Source organism: Rhinatrema bivittatum, chromosome 16 (genome assembly GCF_901001135.1).
Source record: "Rhinatrema bivittatum chromosome 16, aRhiBiv1.1, whole genome shotgun sequence".
Classification (NCBI taxonomy): Eukaryota; Metazoa; Chordata; class Amphibia; order Gymnophiona; family Rhinatrematidae; genus Rhinatrema; species Rhinatrema bivittatum.
In genome coordinates this window covers 37,166,541-37,189,299 of record NC_042630.1, presented here as the reverse complement: position 1 = coordinate 37,189,299, position 22,759 = coordinate 37,166,541, and the positions used below count along the sequence as shown (strand labels likewise).

Sequence of the window (22,759 nt, the reverse complement as noted above, 5' to 3'; positions counted from 1 at the left end):
AGGTCCATCTTCCTGGAGGTGGCAAGGCCAGAGAAAGGAAATTCCCAGGTCTTAGTCATGACTGCGTCTAGCACCGCATGCGATGGCAAAGCAGTAGGTTCAGCGGGCATCTCGAATATTTTAAGAATCCCTAAGGCTTCAAGCTTGGGCGTCTGGCACTTTCCAAGTCTCAATACTCAGCTCGGCCCCTACCTTCTCCACAAATTTTGAGTAGGAGAGGTCATCCGGTGGGGAGGTTGGCTCCGGATGCTCCTCCGGCGGATCCGAAGGGGATGGGCCCTTACCTGAGCTACTGTTCCCGTGGTCTGGGCTGTCTTTTCCCCATTGGCGAGGTGTCCTGCTGGGGCGGATGAGGTATGGTTCTATGCTGGTCCCCCCTCCGAGGAGAGGAACTTGGAAAGTATGTCCGAGATTTGGGACATCACTCGAAATGCCAGAGTCCCTTGGTCATCCCTACAGGGGCGCCTGGGTGGCACAGCTGCCCAGAGGACATCTGAGTCAGGCCTCCCGAGGATGAACGTGGACATGCTCTTCCACCGGAGCAAGCTTGTGATGTTTTGGAGAGGTTCCTGGAGGCATGGTGAGTCTTGACTATGCCTGGACACTGATAAGTCCGAGTACACTGGAGCAGAAGAATGGGAAGATCCTGAACCTGTGACAGAGACGTGTTCTTCCTCTGAGAAGACTAGGTCCAGCTTCGGAAGGATGCCCCCTCTAGATTCTGACATCGGAGCCAACACCTATGGTGGGATGGAGCATCCTACGTTGAGCTGCGCCGTGCCTGTGTCAGTGGGCCCAGCAGCGTGGTCCATTGCATCGAGGTATTGCTGTGCTTCAGCTTTTTGCATCAGTGCGCAGGTGCTTCGTGCGCTTTGCTTCCGACATGGAGTGCCACATGCGTCCATGTTCGGGCGACACATCCCACCGGCGCGATGTCTCAACCGGGTGTATTAATGGTCCTGGCATCTGTCGGCACCGGATGTGCCGACGCATCTCCCAATGCTTTTTGCGTCTTGGGAAGGCACGGACGATCGGGCCTTTTACTATCCATCTGAGGCTGCACCAGGGGTCCCATGGAAGAGGCCCTCTTCGAAGGCCTGGGGCAGTCTGACCTGGATCCCGGGGAGGAGTGGGCAGACAGGTGCTCCAACACCGGGGGCATAAGACCAAGAGTCCTCTTTGAGATGTGCTATTTTGGCGGCGTGCTGGGAGCCTGGGGGGGACATGCGGCCGCAGTCCCTGCAGTTAGCCATGTCATACTCCGGGCCCAGGCACAATAATAATTGTGCCTGTCCGTCGCCAACATGATCTTGCCGCATTGGCAAAACTTGAATCCCGGTGGCCTGGGAGGCATACTGGGCGAAGAAGTGTGGAAAGGATTCCAAGGGAATGAAGATCCGAGCGGAGAAGAGGAGCTCTACGTGCGGAAGACAGAGGAAGATGGCACCGTGCGGTAAAGTACGCGCAGCCTCACACAGAGCAAATCTCTGTCAGCTAAAAGAAGCTCCGTCTCAGCCGTCCCGGAAGACGTTCCCCCAGACAGCATGCCTAATTCAGCCTGCTTATCTGCAGGAAAAACATTTTTATACACAGCAGTAATTTGGCTAATATAGATGAGGTTTTTTTTTAAACAAAATAATTCTAATTTTAACTACACTGTATTACATTATAGGGCCAGTAAATGTGAAGGCATTTCGATGTACGCAGAAGGACAGGTAGTCCCCTCCACATAAACCATGTAAAAATGAAACGTTGCCAAGAGAGATATGAGAAACCGAATTGCTTTGGGACATATTACAGTTAGGTATATGATGCTGCTTTGTTTAGTGAAGCTGAAATAGCATGAACATAAGTAACGGTTTTACATGGTTGGCTCATCTGCATACCCTGCCTAGCAGCCCCTGGAAGAGGACGTCAGAGGTCACAGTGAGCAATCCAGGCTTCCAACTCTGCAGCCCCAGCTTCCAAAGGCCCCCACCCATTGCAGCAGAAGAGAACTGGAAGGCTCAGCATGCAAACTGTTCCCAGCAACCCCCTGGGTGACCTCTCCCAGGGGGTTGCTGGGAACAGTGTGTGGATGAGCCTTCTGATCCTCTTTTGCTGCAAGGGATGGGGGGGGGGGACCTCTGGAAGCTGTGACCTCCTGGTTCCTTTTCCGGGGACTGCTGGGAACAGTTTGCATGCTGAGCCTTCCAGTTCTCTTCTGCTGCAATGGGTGGGGGCCTTTGGAAGCTGGGGCTGCAGAGTTGGAAGCCTGGATTGCTCACTGTGACCTCTGACATCCTCTTCCAGGGGCTGCTAGGCAGGGTATGCAGATGAGCCAACCATGTAAAACCGTTACTTATGTTCATGCTATTTCAGCTTCACTAAACAAAGCAGCATCATATACCTAACTGTAATATGTCCCAAAGCAATTCGGTTTCTCATATCTCTCTTGGCAACGTTTCATTTTTACATGGTTTATGTGGAGGGGACTACCTGTCCTTCTGCGTACATCGAAATGCCTTCACATTTACTGGCCCTATAATGTAATACAGTGTAGTTAAAATTAGAATTATTTTGTTTAAAAAATAACCTCATCTATATTAGCCAAATTACTGCTGTGTATAAAAATGTTTTTTCCCGCAGATAAGCAGGCTGAATTAGCCATGCTATCTGGGGGAACGTCTTCCGGGACGGCTGAGACGGAGCTTCTTTTAGCTGACAGAGATTTGCTCTGTGTGAGGCTGCGCGTACTTTACCGCGCGGTGCCACCTTCCTCTGTCTGTCTTCCGCACGTAGAGCTCCTCTTCTCCGCTCGGATCTTCATTCCCTTGGAGTCCTTTCCACACTTCTTCGCCCAGTATGCCTCCCAGGCCACCGGGATTCAAGTTTTGCCAATGTGGCAAGATCATGTTGGCGACGGACAGGCACAATTATTATTGTGCCTGGGCCCGGAGTATGACATGGCTAACTGCAGGGACTGCGGCCGCATGTCCCCCCAGGCTCCCAGCACGCCGCCAAAATAGCACATCTCAAAGAGGACTCTTGGTCTTATGCCCCCGGTGTTGGAGCACCTGTCTGCCCACTCCTCCCCGGGATCCAGGTCAGACTGCCCCAGGCCTTCGAAGAGGGCCTCTTCCATGGGACCCCTGGTGCAGCCAGGATCACTCAGCGAGTGATCCAGGCTTCTAACTTCTCAGCCCCAGCTTCCAGAGCCCCCCCCAACCCTTGCAGCAGAAGAGGACCAAAAGGCTCATCTGCAGGCTGTTCCCAGTACCCTCTGGGAGAGGACTCCCAGAGGTCACAGCAAGTGATTCAGGCTTTTAACTCCAAAGCCCCAGAGGCCTTACCGCAGAAGAGGACCACTATATTGTATCCATTTACCTTAATCTGTTTTTATGTGTTTTGATTTTACATGGTAATTGTTTGATAGAAGTAATTTGCTACAGATTTTATACAAAAGGAATTTAATTCAAAATAAGAGTTAATAAGGGGGTAACTAGGAAGACAGAGGTAGATTAATTGTAGTGTTTTGAGGGTCATTGCGAGACAAATATAAAATAAATCTATAAACTAAAAGTACTTTGTTTGCTTTATATCCTTTCGGCCTTAGAAATTTTAACTCGATAACAAATCAACAAAACTATGTAAGCAGGAAGTAGTCCAGCAGCCAGAGGGAAGCTTTCCAGTCTTTTGCACTGAGTGCCACTTGTAGGAGTTAAGGGAGACAGAGAGGTATAGAGAGGTGACCTTCAGGGACAGAGTAGAAAAGTTCCACCTCCAATCTGGCAGCCCCTGTGCTGCCTTGGAGGAGAAAGGTCAACTGGAAGGAGAGCATCAGCTTGATGAGGCAGAAGGCAATCCTGTAGCGAAGACCTGCCTTCAAAGTGATGTAGTATCCTCTCGCACACAGGACAGGTCTCCGGGGGCGCGTGCCCAGGAGGGAAGGGTTAGGACAGCTGTTATAGTTGGTGATTCGATTATTAGGAAGACTGATAGCTGGGTGGCTGATGGACATGAGGATCACTTGGTAAGTTGCCTGCCCTGGTGCGAAGGTGGCGGACCTCACACATCACAGAGATAGGATTTTAGATAGTGCTGGGGAGGAGCCGGCTGTCTTGGTACACGTGGGTACCAATGACATAGGAAAAGTGCAGGAGGGAGGTTCTGGAAGCCAAATTTAGGGTTTTAGGAAGAAAGCTGAAATCCAGAATCTGCAGGGTAGCATTTTCAGAAAATGTTCCCCACTCTACATGCAGGGCCACAGAGACAGAGCTCCATGGCCTCAACATGTGGATGAGACGATGGCGCAGGGAAAAGGGTTTTAGGTTTGTTAGTAACTGGGCTTCATTTTGGGGAAGGGGGGTCCTTTTCCAAAAGTATGGGCTCCACCTTAACCAGAGTGGAATCAGGCTGCTGGCACTAACTTTTAAAATGGAGTTAGTGCAGCATTTAAACTAGATGACGGGAGAAAGCAGACAGGTGCTCAGAAGCGCATGGTTTGAAATGATGTATCTTTGAAGCATACCGAAAGAATAGGGAAAATAAGGCATCCCAGTAGAGAGGTTGTAATAAATTCCAAAGAGGACCAGGTACCTTTAAGTGCGGAAGATTTCAAATTGCCCCTGTCAACTGATGAGCAGGTTGTTAATACAAACAAAAAACATACTTTGAAATGTCTGTATACAAATGCTAGAAGTCTAAACAAATAAGATGAGAGAGTTAGTGTGTAGCACTGGATGAAGAGGTAGATATAATTGGCAACTTAGAGACCTGGTGGAAGGAGGATAACCAACAGGACCCTGTGATGTCAGGGTACAAATTATATCACAATGATAGGATGGATCAAATTGGTGGAGGGGTGGTGATAGGATGGATCAAATTGGTGGAGGGGTGGTTAAAGAGCATCAAACAGGATAAAAGTTCTGCAGGTAACAAAATGCAATATTGAATCTTTAAGGATAGAAATCCCAGGTTGAAAAAAGGGAATAAGGGGGAGAGGAGAGACGAGAACCGAAGGAACTGCTACTATTACCTTGAAATTCTTTGCCTCTGGAACCATACGAGGGAGAGGACGTTGCCCTGACCCTGACGCTGAGTGGGATCACGCTGATGATGTCACTAAAGGGTCCCGGAAGCGTTATAAAATCAGCCCCTCCTGCGGCGCGCAGGAGCCGCCGGTGCGCTCGGCATTGTTGGAACTTTGAGGATTGGAGGAACGTTTGAATTGAAGAAGTGGATTTGCGAGACTTTGTAAATAACAATATTACTTTTAACCTCTCTCTCAAGCCCCCAATCCAGGGATTTAAAAGAATTAAAGTATAGAGATCCATAAGGAAGGGGAATTTGAAATTGTTATAAGGTTACCCCAATAAGATATGCCGCATACTAAAAGAAAGGTGTGGTTAAGGGAGATTCAAACATCGACTCCCTTACCCGTTCCATCACAGCCTCAAATTTCCTCCTCCTTTATGGCAACAGCAGGCAAGCCGGAGGAAGGAGCCGCAGTAGATGATGCTTCAGAGCGAGAAGCAAATCTACAGGCTGAAGTCATCTCTTTAAGCCCCAGTGCTCCTATGACTCCCTCCCCACCATGCATAAATTTAAAAAATTTTGCTGGCCCTCTTATGTTGGATGTGGGTACAGAGGACATAAGTAATACCATAAACGAAGTGTTGAGGAGTGGAGATCTTCCCACAGGGGGTAGGAAGGAAACCAGGATTGAATCAGAGATTATTCTACATCAAGAGTCATCATGGACACGTTATGGTCGGCAATTAAATCATTGGAACTAGCAATGATAAAACTAACTCAGAATACTACCAGTTTTCAACAGAGAATATTAAATGTGGAAAATACAGTTTCTGTATGCAATAATAAAGTGGTCATAACCGAAGATAGGTTGGAAAAGGTGGAAACAATGCAAAAAAAACCTTGGTTAAATCTGAAGTAATCAAGGAAAAGAAATTAGAATTTCCTGAGAACTCTAAGATATCCTAATCTTAGGGTTCTGAATTTTCCTATGCAGAATTTAAACAACTGCTGCTGAAATGTTTAAGGAATATTTGCAATATATTTTAAAAATGCCAAATCGAATTTGCAATATATTTTAAAAATGCCAAATCGATCGTTACCAACTTTAGCGAAAGCCTATTCCCTACCTTTTAAGATCTAATAGAGAAAATCAATCTGGAAATTTGCAACCAGAGGTGCCCATTAACGTGACTGAGGTAATAGAAACATCAATTGACACTGACATACCTACTAGGGGTACACTTCTTGTATCTTTTCTGTTTTCATCTGAGAGATACTATTCTCAGATTATTTCTCAGGCATCGTCTTGAGAGGTTTCACGGACAACAGGCATGGATATATCCAGACCTTCCCCTGTAGGTGTGAATTAAAATATTTAGAACAGAAATGTGTGTTTTATGAGATATCCCAATTACAATCTTTCCTGGATTCTCATCCCCCAAGTGTGGGAATTGTTAAAGAGCAATATAAAAGGTCCCAGCTGTCTATCCCTGAATACAATGAGAAAAGTGTTTAACTTTTCTCTATAAATGAGATGCCTTTAACTCGCTCATGTAAAAATTGTTTTCCCTGGTAATGCCTTGAAAATACAGAGAATGATTATTTTTGAAATATTTGTAATATTAGACCATTACAATATCTGTATACAATATAATGTTTTGTCATTGTTTTTTTGAAAATTCAGAAATAAAAAATTAAAAAAATTAAAAAAAAAAAGGGAATAAAATAGTAGTGAACATAAGAATGTAAGAAATTGCCATACTGGGTCAGACCATGGGTCCATCAAGTCCAGCATCCTGTTTCCAACAGTGGCCAATCCAGGCTACAAGTACCTGGCAAGTACCCAAACACTAAGTAGATCCCATGCTACTGATGCAATTAATAGCAGTGGCTATTCCCCAAGTCAACTTGATTAATAGCAGTTAATGGACTTCTCCTCCAAGAACTTATCCAAACCTTTTTTAAACCCATTTACACCAACTGCACTAACCACATCCTCTGGCAATGAATTTCAGAGCTTAATTGTGCGTTTAGCAAAAAAATGTCCTCCAATTAGTCTTAAATGTGCTACATGCTAACTTCATGGAGCGCCCACTAGTCTTTCTATTATCCAAAAAGTAAAATAACGGATTCACATTTATCTGTTCTAGACCTCTCATAATTTTAAAAGACCTCTATCATATCCCCACTCAGCCATCTCATCTCCAAGCGGAACAGCCCTAACCTCTTTGGCCTTTCCTCATAGGGTGTATTACCGTCCACCTGGCCAAAATGAACAGATAATGAAATGCTAAAAGAAATTAGGGAAGCCAACAAAATCAGCAGTGCAGTAATAATCGGTGATTTCAGTTACCCCAGTATTGACTGGGTGAATGTTACATTAGGATATTCTAATGAAGTAAAGTTCCTAGATGAAATAAATGACTGATTCATGGAGCAGCTGGGACAAGAATCAACAAGAGGGGAAACTATTTTAGACCGAGACCTTAGTGGAACACAGGATTTGGTGCGAGAGGTAACAGTGTTGGAACTACTTGGCAATAATGATCACAACATTATCAAGTTTGATTTAACTGGAGGAAGCACAAATAAAGAAATCTACTGCGACAGCATTTAACTTTCAAAAAGGTGACTATGATAAATCCAGGAAAATAGATAGGAAAAGACTGAAAGGAGCAATTACAAAGGTTAAGGAGTTTAACTCAGGCATGGACATTGTTTAAAAATATACTGCATCATTCTTCAAAATGCATTATGACGATACTGCCATAACGCATGTGAAAAATGCTGTAGCGCATGGTGCGAATGCAAACTTTTTGGGGGGGGAGCGGAGGAGAGAGAGATTTTGGGGAGGGCCTTACTGTGTGCACCTATTTAAGTCTCTATAGGAGGGCCGCCTAATAGGTCAAGGTGAGGTGTTAGTGGTGGTTTTGGGGCCAGTTTTGCATGTAGAGTGAGACGTACGAACAGCACAGTACACCTTGGTGAAGATCTGACATCATTTGGCGTGAGGAGAGTCTAACAAAGATGAAATTTTGTACTATGTTCTCTCAAGCTAGGGTGAGAGAACAGTACAAAATGGACCATCAAGCTAGGGTGAGAGAACATAGTACAAAATCTCATCTTTGTTAGACTCTCCTCATTCCAATTGATGTCAAATCTTCACCAAGGTGTACTGTGCTTTTCGTATGCCTTACTCTACATGTGAAACTGGCCCCAAAACCACCACTAACACCTCACCTTGACCTAATTAGGCAGCCCTCCTATAGAGATTTAAATACAACAACTATGAGGGCCTTGTAGATAGAGTCTCTCTATCGCAGGATGCGAAAAGTAGGGTTTATCCTACTGTGCTGAAAAAACAGGTAACAATCAGCTATATCCTCCACAAACCGTTGCAACGAATTAGCGCAATTTTTTAAAAACAAAAGTATCATCCATCACAGCACAGTTTTCGCACAACAACCTCAATATCTCTCTTCCCAGCATCAACTCCCCTAGCTCCCTTTCTTCATTTGAGTCATCATCCTCCCTGGAAGTAGAGAACATACTTAAGAAAATGAAACCTTCCACTCACCCCTCTGAAACTATCCCCTCTAAACTTCTACTTTCTATACACAATGTTATCGCTAAACCCCTCTCAAATATTCTTAACTGTTCCCTAGAGCATGGCATTGTCCCGAATTTTCTGAAACAAGCCATAGTGAAACCACTACTCAAAAAATCCAACCTTGACCCCACCACCCTTTCTAACTACAGACCGGTGTCCAACCTACCCCTCCTAGCTAAAGTTCTTGAAAAGCTAGTGAACTCACGCCTATCCGATCACCTTGAACAGAATAACATCTTCCCTCCTACTCAATATGGTTTCAGGAAGCATCTAAGTACTGAAACATTGCTCCTCTCCCTACACGATACCCTTATCAAAGGAACTGACTCAGGATCATCCTACCTTATCGCATTACTTGACGTCTCAGCTGCATTTGACACAGTTAATCATGATGTCCTCCTCAGCATACTCAGAAATATTGGGATCACTGGCAAGGCCATTGATTGGATTCAATCATATCTCCAAAATCGTACTTTCACTGTCACTATGGACAATAATGAATCTGACCCCATCAGTCTCCCCAAGGTGTTCCCCAAGGTTCCTCACTCTCATCTACCTTATTTAACATTTACATGCTCCCCCTTACTACGCTCCTCACTAATCTACACATCAAGCATTTTATTTATGCTGATGATGTACAAATCATTTTCCCCTTCTCGGACACCATCCAAACGGCTCTACACAGCTGGGAATCCTGTCTTTCCTCTATCAACCAGCTCCTAAAGGACATGCACCTAGCTCTTAACTCCAACAAAACTGAGCTTTTAGTCATATCGAATAAGCAACCGCTCCCAGACATCCCTCCTGCCTACTCTGCTACCAACTTCCCATCACACACTCGCAACCTAGGAGTTATTATTGATAATCACCTCTCTTTCAAACCATTCATCAAATCCATCATAAAGGATTGCTACTTTAAACTGCAAACAATAAAGAAACTCAGACCCTTGCTACATTTCAATGATTTCCGTACAGTCCTTCAAGCTATTATTTTATCGAAGATTGACTATTGTAATGCGCTCTTACTTGGCATTCCTGCAATACACACTAGACCACTCCAACTCCTACAAAATGCTGCCGCCCGAATATTGTCCAACACAAAGAAAAGGGATCACATCACCCCCACACTTATTGAACTACACTGGCTCCCTATACAGTCACGAATTCTTCATAAAACCCTCTCGATCATACACAAGAGTCTATTAAATTCCAACCTCAACTGGCTTAACCCCCCCCCCCTCTTACCCCGTACCTCCATGAGACCTACACGCTCAGCACTCCAAGGAACACTTCATGCCCAATCTATCAAATCTTTTACGCTCTCCTCCACTATTAACAGAGCCTTTTCTCTTGCCGGCCCCACTATATGGAACTCACTGCCCCATGATATTCGCACTGAGACCTATACCCCCGCCTTCAAAAAGAAACTTAAAACCTGGCTCTTCCAGCAAGCTTACTCCATCACACCCCCTATTACATAAATCCCCCCTACGAATGTTACCCTACCAATGTTACTCTGATATCCTGGTATGAACGCCTTTAAGCCTGCCGATTTTGTACTCTGCACTAATCTGTATATAGTTATTGTTATAGTTCAATCCCATAGCATATACCCATAGCATCTAATCATTGATGTGTATTTTATGTAAGGGCTCCTCCCAAAAATTATTTATATGTTGCCTAGTTCACTATGTTATCTGTTATATGTAAGGGCTCTGCCCAATGGTTTTTGTTCACTGTAAACCGATGCGATGTGCGAACGGTCATCGGTATAAAAGAAACGTTAAATAAATAAATAAATAATAAATAAGTGAGCGTGTGGTGTGGTAACTCCAAAATTTCCCTAAACACACTCCTTTTTGTTAGCGCAGGCGTTATCCCTGCGTTATTAAGACTTTTTGATGAATCTAAGGGATAATCTTTGAAGTCCAGACCAGGTGAATTCTACGCATTACAAAAAAGGTGGAAGGAAGGTTAAACAACTACCAGCATGGTTAAAAGGTGAGGTGAGAGAGGCTGTATCTAAAAGAGCATCTTTCAAGAAATGGAAAAGGGATCCAAATGAAGAAAATAGGAAATGGCATAAGCACTGGCAAATCAGATGCAAAGCATTGATAAGGAAGGCAAAGAAAATTTGAAAAGAAGCTTGTCATGGAAGCTAAAACTCATAATAAAACCTTTTTCAGGTACAAATGAGGTAAAAAGCCTGCGAAGGAGTCAGATGGACCATTAGATGATCAAGGGGCAGAGGGGGCACTTAGGGATAGCAAAGCCATAGCAGAGAGACTAAATTAATTCTTTGCTTCGGTATTCACCGAGGAAGATGTAAGAGATATATACCCACTGACATTCAAATTTATATTATACAAGTCGTACTGTGCTGCGGTAATGTGAAAAGCAATTCACTTATTACAAAGTGACCTTCATAACACCTGTGCCGAGATTACTCACATTCTTTTCACCTTTCAGCACATATGGGTCATATCTAATCATTGGTCCAAAACTGTCTTTTTGTTAATTTTGTTACATTTAAAAAGCAAACTTCCCTGTCTCACATCTGATGGTGGCTGAGACGCAGAGAATATAGAAAAGCGCACGTGTTAACAAGATTTGGTCGGAAAAAGTATAAAGGGAAGGGTGAATTCCAACGCTGCATTTGAACAGATGGACGAGACCCTGAACTGAACTGATCCCCAGCGCAGACTCCTCAAAACTCAGAAGGGAGCACCTATTTATTTCTTTGTTTGTTGACTTTTATATACCGACATTCGTCGGAACATCAGGCCGGTTTACATTGTAACAATTAACAAGAGAGAGAAATACAATAAACAGGGAAGGGGGGAGCAGCAATGAAGGAGGAGAGAGGACAGCAGTAGGAAGGATAGGGAAAGAGAGAAATTTGATTGGAACATTCGAAGAAAATAAATTAATAGACAATATATGTATAGGTGGGCTGGTAGGTACCAGACCATTGATGGCAGTGAAAGTGGGGGGGGGGGAGGGGGGGACAGGGTAGGATAAGCTTAGAGTGGAGGAGGGGAACTTATAACAGTATTTAGGAGTCTTTGCTAGGGGGAAGAAACTGTTTTGGAGACTTTGCTTGGGGGGGGGGGAAGAATAGGGGAGAAAGAGGAGAGGCAGATAGGAGGAGGGAAAAGTGAGTGGGCTAAGGGGTTAGAGTGCAAGCTAACAGGCCGATACAGTACAGTGCGCTCCGACGGAGCGCACTGTTAACCTGCTCTTGGATGCGCGTTTTCCCTTACCCCTTATTCAGTAAGGGGAGGAAAACGTGCGTCCAACCCGCGGCACCTAATAGTGCCCTCAACATGCAAATACATGTTGATGGCCCTATTAGGTATGCGCGCAGGATACAGAAAGTAAAATGTGCAGCCAAGCCGCACATTTTACTTTCAGAAATTAGCGCTGACCCAAAGTCGGACCAAAAAAGTAAAAAAAAAAATAAATTTGAATTCGGCCCACAGCTGTCGGGCAGAAAACCGGACACTCAATTTTGCTGGCGTCCGGTTTCCAAGCCCGTGGCTGTCAGCGGGCTCGAGAACAGACACCGGCAATATTGAGCATCGGCTGTCAAACCCGCTGACAGCCGCCGCTCCTGTCAAAAAGGAGGCGCTAGGGACGCGCTAGTGTCCCTAGTGCCTCCTTTTCCCCATTTTTACCGCGTCACCTAATTTAAATACTGACTCGCGCGCACCGGCCCTGGCGTTCGTCCGCTCTCCTGCGGACTTTACTGAATCGGCCTGTAAGTTTGGTCAACATCTGGATACGCTAATGTAAAGAGCCAGGTTTTGAGCCCTTCTCTTAAGCAGGAATCCTTGTAGTTGACATATATCTGATCAAAGTTGACAGAATAGGGAACTGGAACTCACCTGATGGCTTGCAAAGCAATCACCAAAAACATATCCTTGTAAATAGTTTCTCTCTCTTTTTCTTTGGGCCATTCTCATAAGTGGCCTTATATAACCATAAGTATGCTTATCAGAATATCACCTTTCCAAATATTGCATTTGTTATAACAAAAAAAAATTAAGAAAAAAAGCAGCGCTCAATCTGGGCTCACGGAACTGATCCGTTAAAAGCGCCAAGCCAGCAGGCACCGTGCGACAAAAAGGGCATTCCCCTTTGTGCACCCCTTCATGCATCCCCTAGTTTTAAATATTCCCCTTGTCATCTTTTATCCCTTGTTAACAATTTCTTCTTTATAATTGTTTTACATTTCTGACAAAGGTAATGTATGCTTTTTTGTATAATTTGTTGATTGTTTTATGTAACGCTCACAGACGAAGTTATGTTTTATTGTAAACAGTGTGATTTGTATTTTATACAGGAATGTCGGTATATAAAAGTTAAAAATAAATAAATAACCAACCATTGTGTCTTATTTCCACTAAATGACTAGCAGCACCAAAGAGAGGGAAAATTGTTATATGCACTTTAAAAAACTATCAGATTACCTACATGACACTCCTTGGGTGCTCTGACTATCATGTAATGAACTATACAGAGGCAATGGGAAAGTGAGTGAAAGTTACAGTAATTTGGGGGGGGGGGGGGTGGCGGCAATAATTAAAACAGCCTACATAGCCTAGTTTTGTTACACCATGTCCCTCCCCTGAGATTGAAAACTGCTTTATCTACAGATTATCTTTCTGCAGGTAGGTGTGTACAGTCAACTCTACACTTGTAGTTTCTCTCTCTGCCTGCTTCACTCTACAAGTTTAAAGTCTGCACGTTGCTGAACATAGTGGATACTTTATCTGCTGACAGTCTGGGTAATATTCAAAAGTCCCCACACTGCTGCAGATAAAATGCATTTTAGCCATGGGAAGAGCTTGGAATACTGCCCTCCCCATCAGGCATTGTGAGACCAAAAACCACAGTGGGACCAGACTACATGGGAGTAGCACTCATCAACCCCCTGGACATGGGAGCTCCACTTTAAACCACATTCAAATTTCTGATCGAAATTAGTCTAGTTCTACTCAAATCATGGTTTCACCGTTTTAACTTAATTTATGTTTTGTCAGTTTGTCTTGACTAGTTCGTAAGCTCCCAGAAGTACTCTCCTTTATATAGCATTGCGTACATCTGGTATGTGCTATATAAATCATCATGAAAATAATTTGAGTTTTAATTAAAAAAAAAACAAAAAAAACTTGAGTAAAGGGTTATGGGAAAGCACTTGGTGCCCTAGGTGTTCCTTCAGTCATGTATTGTATTGTATTTATTTATATTCCACTTTTTGGCACGTCAAAGTGGATTACATTCAGGTACTCTGGGTATTTCCCTGTCCTCAAGAGGGCTCACAATCTAAGTTTGTACCTGAGGCAAGAAGGTAAAGTGACTTGGCAAAGGTCACACGGAGTGGCTATGGCATTTGAACCCTGGTTTGTAGCCTGCTGCTCTAACCACTAGGCTACTTCACTATGTACCCCTCTCCCCCAACTTACATCCAGCAAAGTGCTCCCTCCTACTGACAGCCGTGGTTTCAGTACGCACTCCCTTCTTTGGTGGTATTGGCTCTGGCACAGCACCCTTCTGGGCCTTGTGCTGGCAGGATTTTTTAGTCCCCCAACGTTTTGGCAGGATAGGCAGACACTTAGTTTGTCTCATGGAACCACCAGCCCTGAGTGCTAATATGGACTTACCCAAAATCAAGGGGGGTTGTTTTGGCTCTGGTGTGAAAATGTAACAGCTATAATAATATTCACCAACATGATGTAGACAGGAAGAGTAAAATTAAGGTTAAAAAAAAATGTATGTATACCTGGATTGAAAATGTAGTCCATAAATATCTGGAAAGAAAAAATAATTGAGAATTAAACAAAGAAGCATTATTCATTAGTAGCTATTTACAAATTTTCACTGTTACATCATTTTCAAACTTTATCTGATAACTTCAACTTTTGCCACCATCTGTCCAATTAAGATTTATTTAAAAATGTCTCTCCCTCACTATAATATGTTACAGAAAAAAAAATGCAATGTTTGTAAAAGAAATAGTAAAACAATCCTCTGGCATTCCTAGTTTATAGGCTTTCCTGCCCCACCTTTCTTTCCCCTCTTCTATGGTTGTGTGGGCTTCCCCAAGACTTGGCATTTTTTTGTATATACTAACTGGAAAGTGGGGTAGGGAATGGGTTTGATAGTAAACCTTCCTTCTTATGTAAATTCTGTAATCCCCTTCTGCTACCTTGCAGAAGTTGGAGGAAAGACTGAAAAAAGTGCAATTCAGAGGCAGATCAGAGTGAATAAATGATGATTATATATCTCTCGCATAAGATGTCAGCAGTGTAGCATAAACAGTTCTAGCTGCATTTATGCCTGACTCCCCCCCCCCAGGACAACTTTCCTCCACAAGCTGGATGGAGTTGACCTGGGATGCTACAGCGGTAGGGCCCGATGGCTCTGTCTCCCTGAGATAATTTTAGGCTTAGCTTTCTACACTCTAATCCACGTCACGCAACAAAGAGCCTTCTTACCCAGCGTTCTCCTATAGTTACCAGAATTTATTCCTAACCTGAGGGAAAAATCCATAACTCTGTGCTATACAGCAAGATGGAAAGCAAGCAACAAAGCACCCTTTCGGCGTCTTCCTGCAGTATTCTCCAAAACGGAATCCTGTCAGGAGCAGCTTCAGCAAGGGCTTAAAGGAAGACAACCCCCCCCCACCCCCAATCCTGGGGCGCCCAGGAAGGTCTCGGAGCACCTGGTCACACTGTATCGCAAGGTAACATTTCTCACACAAGAATGAGCACGAAAAGCGTCCATAATTCCGGGAGAAAAAGGAGTCACGGCTGCTAGAGCAGCAACACATGTTAGACCCAGAAACGGAGCAGCCCCAGACCTTGGGAACGGTTTCGCTGACCGTCCTTGCTTTGGTCATTCTAATGTTACTGTAATTAACTCTTCTACCTTCCGTTCAAAGACTTTTCGTTGCGAACCACTTCCGGTCCGACAGCACACCTGCGCGTTGTCGTGCCAATAAAGTTTTCCTGAATCTGGGACCAGGGCAGGTGATTGACAGGTAAGGGCGCCCAATGCGGGAGAGAGGATCCCTCGGCTCGCCCCCCCCTCCATCCTCCTTTCGGCCAATCCGCGGCGGGTGGCGTGCACAGGTGAGTCAGTGCGGGGGCTGGGTGTGGCCCGGGCTCCCGAGGCGGCCTCGGGTTTTTTTTTTTTGTTTGTTCCGCTCCTGAAAGCCGGGCCCTGGCTGTGCGCTTGCATTTATTCCTTCTAATAACCGAGTGTGCGCGCGCGCGGTGGGACTTTGAGTAGCCCTCGTTAGTGAGGGAGGGTTTAATTTGGGCTCCTGTGTGTGGGGGGGAAGGGGTTAAGGTCAGGGCTTTTCCGCCTGTGCGTGTGTGGGGGAAGGGGTTAAGGTCAGGGCTGCCCCTGTGAGCGCGCGTTGGGGGTTTCGGGGGAGTCTGAAGAGCAGCAGGTGAGGCCATGGCCGCTGGATCTCTTTTCCAACTCCTCATCCTGGCTGTGAGTTCCTGTAAGTATGAGCCAAGGCCTGGCTGGGCCTTCTCTCCCTCCCTCCCTCTCTCTCTCCTTCTGTAAAAGTGTTTTTGAGGGGCTTGGCATGAGGAAGTTTGGGCTCCGCGTTCTTGGTCCACGTTCTGTAGCCTTTTCTCTAGTCAAACTGCTTAGGTTGAGTTTATTAAATATTTTCCCGGGCTTTGTATTGGGGTAATGGCATCGTTATTTTATTTTTCCTTTTCAAAGTGCTGCTGATTGCCTCTTACACTTGGTGAACTTCTAAATTCTGAGAAAAGTTAATTGTTTCCTCTGATCAGAGTTCCACTTAGTTTTCAGAGGTATTTCTTTTGTAAAGAAAATAACCCATGTGTGGTGAATATTCGTTTTTGTCTTTTATTGGCTTTCAACAAAGCAAACCTTACAAATACTTGACTGTAATTTAGCCTGAAGTTCCCTGGTGTACTCTTCAACACTGAACCCCCAAACGTTCCTCCTCTACCCATCCTTTTGCATTCATTTAAATGTCCCTTCTGTCCCTGTAGAAAAGAAAATGGGCTCTCCATCATTTCTTTCTCAAGCTTGCCTGTTTCTTCCTCCTCCTCTGGGCTTTCATCTTAACTGGAACCTGTTTCTGCTGTCCTGCCAGGCCCTGGGCCTTCATTCACAGCTGGACAAGAGGTTATTCTCCTATTTTATATACCCCTTCCTATGGGCCACGTCATTGTGGTACCAGCCCTTGGCCAGGGGCTGTGGCTTGCTCTGGAGCCCACGAGGTGCAGCTAGCCTCCCAAGTCTGGCAGCCAGGTGTTGCTGTTATGCAAGGACTGAGATTTCTTCCCCCTGCCAGGGTCTGAGTGCTGCTTCTGCAGCAGGCATCACCAGATGCAATCTGATGGGTCCTAAACTGTGCCTTCGTGACAAACCTGGGTCTTCAGTATGGCACTTGCCACAGGCTAGGCCCAGTGATTGTTTTTGTAACACAAAATTCATCCTTAATTATTCCTACACTTGTACTTTAAGTAAAGTTTTGTTAGTGTTTTAATTGTTGGGCACTGATTTGTGGGAGGGAAGCCCTCCCTTCTGAGGTGGTGACTAATTTGCCATATGACTTTGCTAGATAAAGGGGTTTCACTGCAAGTTGGAGGAGCCAGTTATTGTAGGCTTCTTAATACACACAGACTTTTTTTTTTTTTTATAAACTGATTACTATGGCTTTTTTTTTTTTTCTTTCATGACCTAGCTTTTTGGTTTGAAACTAGCCCCTTGCCTCCCTTGGATTCTATCTTATTGAGGTGTGTTCTAGTGCATTTTGTTTTCTGGTTATGAAGCAATTGATACAACTGTTCCTTGGTTTCTGTGCACTTCTTCCTGGTAGCTCATGGGCTGATATTGAGCTTGGCCTTCTGGTGACTCTAGCATTGAGGAATGCCTGCTGTTTTCCCTCTCCCAGTACCGATTTATTTACCAGCCTCTGTGGGGGTGGGAAACCCTTCCTACTTCAGTATCAGACTAGCTGATTTGCTTTATGACCTTTTTTTTTTCTTTCATATTTACTAAATGTTCCAGGGAAGATATCAGGTGAATTTACATTTATTTAGACACTTTATATACCTCATTCCATTTTAGATCACAATGGTTAGAGCAGGGTTGTCAAACTCCTGTCCTTAAGGGCCACAAACCTGTCTGGTTTTTAGGATATCTCTAATGAATATACATGAGACAGATCTGCATCCAATTGAGGCAGTGCATGCATACTCTGAAAATCAGATCGGTTTGTGGCCCTCAAGGACTGGAGTTGGACATCCATGATTGAGTGACATTCATCATTTATTTATTTATTTATTTATTTAACATATTTCTATACCGGTCTTCATGAAGGGATTCATATCAGGCCGGTTTACATGGAACTTAGGGGAATAACTAATTAACCAAACAAGAGAGCCGAAGCAAAGTTACATATAACAAGGAGATTGAACTTGGGGGCTAGAGTAGCCAGGAAGAAGTAAGACAAAAATAACTAGGGGTAAAAATACTTATGAATAGTAATGAAACTAGTGCGAACGTCCCATCAGTAGGGCAGAGTCTGGATTGAACACTTAGAAATTAGGGGAAGGCTTGGAGGAAAAGCCAAGTCTTAAGTTTTCGTCGGAAGGTAAGAAGGCAGGGTTCCAGTCTTAGGTCAGTCGGCAACTTGTTCCAGAGTACTGGGCCCGCTGTGGAGAATGCACGTTCTTTAGTGGAAGTTAGGCGGGCGGATTTGTTAGGTGGGACTAGAGTTCCTTTATAAGCTTCTCTGATGGGTCTTGCGGATGAGTAGAGTTTGAAAGGGATCTGAAGGTCTAGTGTCAATTGATTGTGGATGGTTTTGTGGATTATAACACACTTTACAGACAACATGGATTGGTTACAGAGGTGGTTGCAAAGGCATTTATCTATCAAATTGAACTTTCTAGTACATATTAATATTGATCTAGTACAGGGGTTCCCAACCCTGTCCTGGGGGCCCACCAGCCAGTCAAGTTTTTAGGATATCTACAATGAATATGCATGAGAGAATTTGCATGTTTAGAGGCTCTCTCGTGGTGTTTGGGTTTTTTTTTGTAATCTACCTGACTGTTGGCCAAACAGAAATGCAGGAAGCCAGAAGAGTGGGGGTTTGACCTCGCCATTCTCCATGGCTCTTCGCTGTAACCCTTAGATCAGAGGTGGGCAATTCCACTCCTTGAGGGCTGCCAACCAATCGTTTTTTTCAGGATATAGTTAATGAATATGCATGAAACTTGCTTACAGAGTGCATGCAAATTTCTCTCATGCATATTCATTAGGGCTATCCTGAAAAAAACTGGTTTGTGGCCCTAGAGGACCAGAATTGCCCACCCCTGCCCAAGATTACACCAATTCCCTGGTCAGGCATTCTTAATACACTAATGATTTTTGCCTATGTGGGCATTAAAATGCTGAAATGTGGAGCCAGCTCCTCTGCTGTGTGAAACCATGCAGAGGTGTTCTGGTGACCTGTTGACTGAATTCAGGGCTCGTAATTGCAGGACCCCAGAAGGAGCCATGGTGCATGGTCCCCAGCACAGGACTGTCGGTGCTGTGACTGCACTAAACGTAAGTTGGGATATAAAATAGGGGAAAAACCCCAGTCAGTGCAAATAAAGACTCATAGAGCCAGATTAATCACAGAAATGGAGACCTTGAGGGCCTCCCTAGTTCTGAGCTGGAAGTACCTTATATAGATGCAAGAGGAAACTTGCATCTATATAAGGTACTTCTATATATCTATATAAGGTATATAAGAAAATGCTGCCTGTGTTATTACAGCCAGAGGAAAGAGGGGAGGTCTCCTTGAATAAATTGTAACCAATGCAGCTTTGTTGGTGTTTGGCATTAAAGGTTTCCTCCCATCTTGAATAATTTTCCTAATGCCCTCCACCCCCCCCCCCCCCCCCCCCCCCCCCCAGCTCCATTACCCACAGGTCACAAATGATGTTGCTGCTGCCTCATTCATGTGGTACAACATTGTGGGGCAGGGCTGATGAACAGTCCAGGCGCTACCTTACACCCAAGCTGATTTCTGAAGGTGCGATGGGGAGGTCGGGAGTGTTCACTTATATTTTAATTCTTACTTGAAACCATGTAAATCTTTTCCAGCTGAATCATTCAGAGCTGGGAGGACACAGGAAGAGACTTGAGTAATGAGCTGTGAAGGAGTTTGGTATAGATTGCTGAGAGGGTGACTTGTTCTCATACATAAAGGGTGGTGTTCAGAGGATTGGGATCAGTTGTTCATCTGCACTTGGGGTAAGACCAGAGGTAATGGTTTTACCTTACAGCAAGGAGCTTTAGGTGAGACATTAGGAAGAACTTCCTAAGTCTTGAGGGTAGGTACTGGAGTAAGCCCTCGGGGGAAGTGGTGGGATTTCAGTTATTGGAGGTTTTTGAGAGCAGACTGGGGGCATATCCGTCTGGGATGGGTTAGAGATGGTGACTCTTCCCTTATGTCAGTGGATGGATCTGTTCACCTCCTGAGGTCCTTTCCATCCCTATCTGACTTCTGATATTAGGATTTTGGTGCTGCAGACCCATTAGCAAGCCGGATCACCAGTGTAGTTGGTGTGAGACTCTTATCCTGGTTCCGCTTCTGACTTTGTTTAGGTATACAGCAGAGGACTGTGCCATGGTGGAGAGTGGCAAACTCTACTCTACAATTCTTCTCTCCCAGGCGTTCAGTCCTAGCTAACTAAATTCCACTGGAGGGTGTACAGTGGTAAAAAGTTAGCACTATACATGCTGAAAAGGCTGGTCTATGTTTGTCAATAAGTACACTAGGGCTGAAAACATATTTAGGGGCAGTGTGTTGGTTGAAGGTTTGCTGCTTTCCAGCTGTACTAAATCCGAATTGCCAGACAATAGCCCCTCCCTTACCAGGCAATGTGCATGGAGCAGGAGGGAAGGTGGTGAGTCTGGAGCAGACATAGCAAAGGAGATAACTTTGCAGAGGTTAGGGGAGGCCAAGAGGGAGATTATTGGGGGTGAATAGAGGCTGGTGGATATAAGGTGAGAGAAGTGACTAGTATCCTTTGAATGTGTGCGTGTCAGAAGGGATGCAAGGAGGGAGGAGGACTGGAGCATGATGAGAACACCTGTTTGGCCCATCATTTCCTCCAACTAAAGCTCAGATCTTCTCTCCCTTGACTGTGGATTCTGTTCCCATGGAACCTCCCTATCGTCCAACCTCTCCCTTCTCCCCAGATCCTGGAACCCAAACCCCATCTCCTCTGCTTCCTCAATCTCAGAACCTCCCTTTTTCCTCTTTCCCCATCCCAGGTTTCTAATCTTCTCCATCTTCCATCCTCAGTCCTTATTCTTCTCTCATCTCAACCTTCTTACCCCATTTGTGGTCTTCCTCCCTTCATCTCCCCATTCCTGAGATCTCCCTGTACCAATACTTGAGATCCTTTTTTTTTTCCCCTCACCCAGTAAAAGGAAAATAAATTATAAAGACACAAGCAAGATTGTAAAACAACTTTAATGTAAAATAAGTTGGAAATGTTTGTCAGTGTAGCTTAGAATTTTCAAACTTCTGCCACAGAATCTACTGCTGGAAATTGTGGGGCTGAGTCTTAGCTGTCTGGGAAGGGATTTGGAGGGGAGTGGGGTGACAGCACATACAGTCCTTAGGAGTGATTGAAATCCTAAATATAATGAGGAAAAAGATCTTTCCCTCCCAAATGGACTCCACTGTGTGTTGCTGGGAGCTCCTGGGCAAATAAGCAACCAAGAAAAAAAATGTATTCTTTTCCCTCACCCCTAGACTGTATGCCGACAGAGGTCTGCTACGGTATCATTTGAGCCTGGGCCATGGGGTATGCCATGGACTCCAGCTAGCCCTGATGGCCAGAAGAGTTGACCTTGAATGGCGTCAAATATAAATGCAACAGCTTCGAGCTGGCTAATCTGAAATGCTCCCTCTTTTTTTCAAAGAGAAGGCACCACTACGAAGAAGCTTAGAATGTAATTAAATATTATGCATGAGAGCATATTGTGTTGGGGCAGACAGGGATTAGGGGTGATTTGTGGTTCTGTGTCCAGTCTGTGGTGACGTCTCTTTCCTCGTGAGACATGGCCGGTGGTGCCTGGTATCTTTATAATTGAAATGTTGGGTTTTTAGGTGCTTATCAGGCCCCACTCCCTTACTGAGTCAGAAGGATGCAGGAATACGCTGTGGTGCCTTGTGCGAGAAACAAGCAGCTCAGAATTGTTGGGTGGGTGGGGACGAGAAATAATTGCAAATACTTTTTTTTTTAAAAATTTTTTATGTAGCATTTGTTTGCAGTTACACACCAATGGAAATAGCAGTTGCTGCGAGCTGCCGTCTTTTGTACAAACTGGCACGGCCCGAGAGTCCGTCTCTGCTAGCTGCAGGTGTATAAGAAGAGGGTTGTCTATCACATCCTCCCAGTTTCCAGCCCTCATGGTGTAGGGATGTTGAGAACCCTAGGTGACATACCTGGTGGTTGGGGGTCACTCATAAGCTATCGGCCATAAAATTGTCCCATCTTTTTTTTTTTTTAAATTTATTTATATAACTAAAAAAAAAATCCAAGCAAAAATACTTGTACAGAAACAGCATGTAGAGATCCTCATAATATGAAACATTAAAGGTAATGATAAGATCTTACTGTTATCCCACAATAAAAGGGAATTCCAAGCAAAAATATTGAGAAGAAATGATATAAGCTAGTAATACACCAAACGTAAGGGAAGGAACCCTCAATTATAGCGCAGGTGGTATAAGAGAACTTCAAATGTGAGACAGGGAGCAGTCCCTGTTATCTCATTAAGAGTCAGTCGGGAGGGTTCAATAAATATATATTTAACTGCACACTTGCAGGGCAAATAAAGCCAAAACAAAGCCCCCAAGCTAGTGACAGCAGGACGCATCAACAAAACAAAAATGCTTTCTCATCGTCTGAGCGTCAGACTTGTACATAGTTGTGAACTAGAGATTCTCACATGGAATGATAGTATATAAAACACTCAAAATAAAAAAAAAAGTTGAGTAGTTTTGGCTGCATCAGGAAACATTTGAACTTTCAGTCCTAAAAATAAGGCCTCCCTATTGCG

General features: G+C 44.4%; 1 protein-coding gene and 1 long non-coding RNA gene across 2 annotated transcripts in view; one reads left to right on the top strand and one right to left on the bottom strand.

Moving 5' to 3' along the window:
* Positions 1–15,527, bottom strand: part of LOC115078187 — a 45,998-nt gene extending 30,471 nt beyond the window's left edge. Inside the window, exons 1-2 of the long non-coding RNA XR_003853084.1 lie at positions 15,389–15,527; positions 14,412–14,439 (exon numbers count right to left, since the gene is read on the bottom strand). This is a non-coding gene — a long non-coding RNA (uncharacterized LOC115078187). The remainder of the gene's footprint in view (positions 1–14,411; positions 14,440–15,388) is intronic.
* Positions 15,528–15,792: 265 nt separating this feature from the next.
* The window catches only part of LOC115077947 (junctional adhesion molecule A-like), a 45,461-nt gene continuing 38,494 nt past the window's right edge, over positions 15,793–22,759 (top strand). Inside the window, exon 1 of the mRNA XM_029580401.1 lies at positions 15,793–16,142. Within this exon, the coding sequence (XP_029436261.1) occupies positions 16,094–16,142 (49 nt within the window). The 5' untranslated portion in view covers positions 15,793–16,093. The remainder of the gene's footprint in view (positions 16,143–22,759) is intronic.